The 4103-nt window shown below is 40.8% G+C and overlaps 1 protein-coding gene across 1 annotated transcript; it reads right to left on the bottom strand.

Annotated features, from left to right (window-relative positions):
• Positions 1-664: 664 nt before the first annotated feature.
• Positions 665-1870, bottom strand: LOC145956013 (uncharacterized). Its single transcript, XM_083071567.1, has one exon. The coding sequence runs from the start codon at positions 1868-1870 to the stop codon at positions 665-667; it is 1206 nt and encodes a 401-aa protein (XP_082927693.1).
• Between the last annotated feature and the right edge of the window lie 2233 nt (positions 1871-4103).

Raw genomic sequence — 4103 nt, 5'->3', positions numbered from 1 at the left:
ACTCGCGTGCAGTTTTTTGGTCGGCATGGACGGTGATCACCCGCCCCGAACCGGATGGGAATTTCATGGCCAGATGGGGGGTTGATACGATCGCGCCGAGTCTGTTCAACGATGGTCGGCCGAGCAGGATGTTGTAGGACGTGTTGGCGTTGACCACCACATATTTTACCGGGATGTCACAGTATTCTGCTCCTTCAATTCCGAACCGAGTCGTCAACTTGATATACCCCTTTGTCCTGACGCGTTCGCCAGAGAATCCGACCAATGGTTCATCATACGGGACCAATTCAGATTCTGGGATACCTAGTTGCTTAAACGTGCTCCAATACAAGATGTCAGCTGAACTTCCCTGATCGACCAACGTTTTGCGCACAATGCAGTTGTGGATTTCAACACTGATCACCATTGGATCGTCCTGGTCCGGATCGACGCCTTTAAAATTAGCCTCTATGAAAGTTATGGTGGGTAGGCGGCGACGAGCGGATTCGATGGCATGTACATGCCGGACAGCTCGCAGGTGTCTTCTTTGTGCGGATGAAGAAGAGCCACCTCCAGCGAATCCCCCGGCAATGGTATTGATGACTCGCCGAGGCTGTATCGAAGGCTCATCCTCTCTTCTATCTCTAGACCGACTACGTTCTCTGCGAGAACGTGTTTCTGTCCTTTATTCGAGTTGGTCGCGTCTCCGTGACCGGTCTTCGTATCTCGATCGGTTTGGACGCTCAACGAAACCTTGCAGTTGTCCCTGCTTGACTAAATCTTCAATCTTATCCTTCAAGGCCAAACAATCGTCAGTTGAATGCCCACGGTTGCGATGATACCTGCATGACTTGGTCGTATCGGCCCGAGGAGGGGTTGATGCTCGTTTTGGGATGACCAGTATATCCGAGGCCAGTGCTTGTTCTAATACTGCTGACCGGCTAGTATTGAGGGGCGTGTATTGTGAGTACCTTGGTCCCTGAGGAGGCTTCTCGCGGGGAACCAACTCTTTCGGTCGACTCCGAAAACTCGGCTCGGCCAGCTTGTCAGGTTTTGCCGACACTTCTACTCGGGCTTGGTTCCGGAACTCGGCCAATTCCTCCATCTGCATGTACTTGTCGGCTCGCCTACGCAAATCATCCATGTTTGTAGGGGGTTTCTTACAAATGCTGTTGGCAAAAGGCTCTGGCTTCAAGGCAGTAGTAAGGTGGTGTAGAGCTACAGCAGGGTTTAAGTCTCGAATTTCGAGCGCCGCTTTGTTGAATCGGCTCATGAATGTCCGAAGAGATTCCTTCTTCTCCTGACGAATGCTGATTAGTGCCAACGAGGTCAATTGGTGAGGCCGACTGGTAGCAAATTGAATTGTGAATTGGGAAGCCAACGTACTGAATGAATCAATCGAGTTAGCCGGAAGCCGAGTAAACCAACTCAGTGCTTGTCCCTTTAAGGATGTTGGGAAGATTCGGCATAGAGCAGCATCATCGTTTGTGCTTAGAGTAACTTGAGTCAAGAACACATCCACGTGTTCGTCCGGATCGGTGGTGCCATCATACTTGTCTAAGGGCAAAGACTTCCAATGGTCAAGGAGTGCCGTCTGCATGATGCCCGAGGTAAAAGGATGCCGATGTGCTCCGGCCGGCAAAGGCTGGACCGGTCGGCCGACCGAAGCATGCGCAGCTGGAGCGGCAACAGAGGTGTGGGGAAGAGAAGTGTGAGGACCCTGCGAGTGGAACGACCCCTGCGTGTGAGTTGTCTCAGATGGTTTCCACGTGGGATCCCGGTATTGATTTTTCAGCGCAGCATTCTCTTCTCTCAATGCAGCCATCTCGGCAACATCTCTCTCTCGCTGTTGTTTCATAGCGATCATTTCTTTCTTCATCTGGCGCACCATATCGGTCAAGTTTGTCTCCTCAACCGTCTTGGCCCACGTGACCGATACGGTCTCTCCGGTACAAAAGAAATACTATATTTAATCAAAAAATTACAAAACCTATTTGGCTAAAAATATAAAAACCAGCAGGCAGTGGATCATTCGGGGACAAAATTCAAAATATTTATTTGTAATTTTATAAAAATTACAGGTGCATTTGTTTTGGGAGAAAATCTAAGTCTCATATCGACTAGAGATAAGACAATTAAAAAATATACAAGTGGAAGCAATTCTCATCTTACAAATCGATTTTGTAGAGTTGAATTAGACTTAAATTCACTATTATAAGATGATATCTGTTTACCACCATAGATAATTTTTTTTAAAAAATATCTTCCTCACTTTTTTTCTCAATCAAAGCCCTATTAGATTTCTCTTTTTATTTTTTTACCTGGTTTTCATATCCTCCCCTTTGTACAACTTCTCTTGCTCTCCCCTTCATCGAAACTGTAGTCACCCCTTTTCACCATCATTTGTCCTACTTGCCTTAGCATGAAGCTAGTCCTCTTATTTCTATGTTTTATCCTCAGAAGTGGTTCTTAAGATTTAATGCCATACTATACGAAAATACGAGTAAAACTGCGAAAGGTGCTGACTGTATATATATATCAAAATACTAACATGAGCACAGCCCATACACCATAGCAGAATTAAAATTATGATGGTAAGCCTTTGCTGAGCTATCATTTGTTTGTCTTGTATTTTTCCTTGCACATGCTTTCTGTTTTGCTATTTTGTCCTATTTTGATTAGATTTTTCCCTATTATCTAGTCTATATATGAACTGTTATATTCACATGAATTTTGGATCAAGGAACAATAGAGAACATGCCATCCTCCATATAGTCTCTCCTTGTGTTGTGTCATCCCTAATTATCCAAAACGTTTGATGGTATCGAAGCTCCCTCTTGGAGCTCTGCTTATACTGTCTTCACTCATCAATGGCTGAAAATCGTGTCACCACACAAAACTCCCTGTCTCCATCTATTTAATAGTGTGTAATCTATTTCGATCAAGCCATTGACATTTGAACAAACTTGAAAGAACGTTTTTCTAAGGGCAACCTTCTACAGATATCTGAACCACAAGGCCCAAGTATTAGCATTACTCCAACAGTCCAACCCAACACTAGCGATTCATTGCTCTACTAGAACAACTCGGTAACTTGAGTGGTTCAGGCCCAAATAAACAATTCAACCATGTTTATTTGTCTCATTCTATTCATTGGGCCAACACGTTCTCTGGACCCAAGTTTTGGTAGCACCCACATTCTAAATGTTCTCACAAACGCTTTTGTTGATTCTAAATTGTTAAATGACACTCCCTATAGGTTATTGATTTAGTAGCAACAAATCACATTGTCACGTCCTTAGATTTTTTTCCAAAATTATTCTAAAATAAAACCAATTCATTTTAAGTTACCTAATGGTGTCACTTCACAAATCTCAGGCACAATTCATCTATTCACAAACTTTATCATTAACAATGTTTTATATGTGTCACAGTCAGATTCAATCTCATTTCTATTTCTATTTCTAAATTAATTTCTAATTCACCCAATATTCTTACTTTTTCTAATAATTTATGCACTATCCAAAAAATTAGCTCCTTGAAGATGATTGTGTTGGGTAAATTGCAAGATACTCTTTACCATATAGATGTCAATAAAGGAAGAAAATCTTCACCATCAAGAACTGCCTTTGTCAACAGTTCCTCATTCACTACCATCAATACATCAAATATTTGGCATTTTAGATTAGGTAGATTGAATGACTAACATAAAATATTAGTTTTTATTTCTAAATCTATCACTAAAACTTGTGAGGTTTATCATTTTACTAAATAAAGAAAGTTGTCATACACCAAGAATAAGTAAAGCATTCAATTTTTTTTAAGCAATTAATATGGATATTTGGAGATGCTTTTCCAAAGCTTTAATACATGGTCACAATTATTTTTTAACTATTTTTTATGACTATAGTAATTAAACTTTGATAATCTTGTTAAAAATCAAAGGGTGAAGTTAATTGGATATAGAAAATTTTATTCATTTAATTGAGAACCTATTTGAATATAATATTAGATAATCACTACAACAAATATGATAAATAATAGAATTTATTTTTATGTTTAGTGGAGATTTTTACCCAAAAATAAATCACAAGATTTCAAAAATCTCCACAATTACATTCGTC

Source organism: Cajanus cajan, chromosome 3 (genome assembly GCF_000230855.2).
Source record: "Cajanus cajan strain Asha chromosome 3, NIPB_CcT2T_4, whole genome shotgun sequence".
In the NCBI taxonomy this organism is placed as follows: Eukaryota; Viridiplantae; Streptophyta; class Magnoliopsida; order Fabales; family Fabaceae; genus Cajanus; species Cajanus cajan.
Note: the sequence above shows the minus strand (reverse complement) of the source record. Positions and strands in the feature narration are given on the sequence as shown.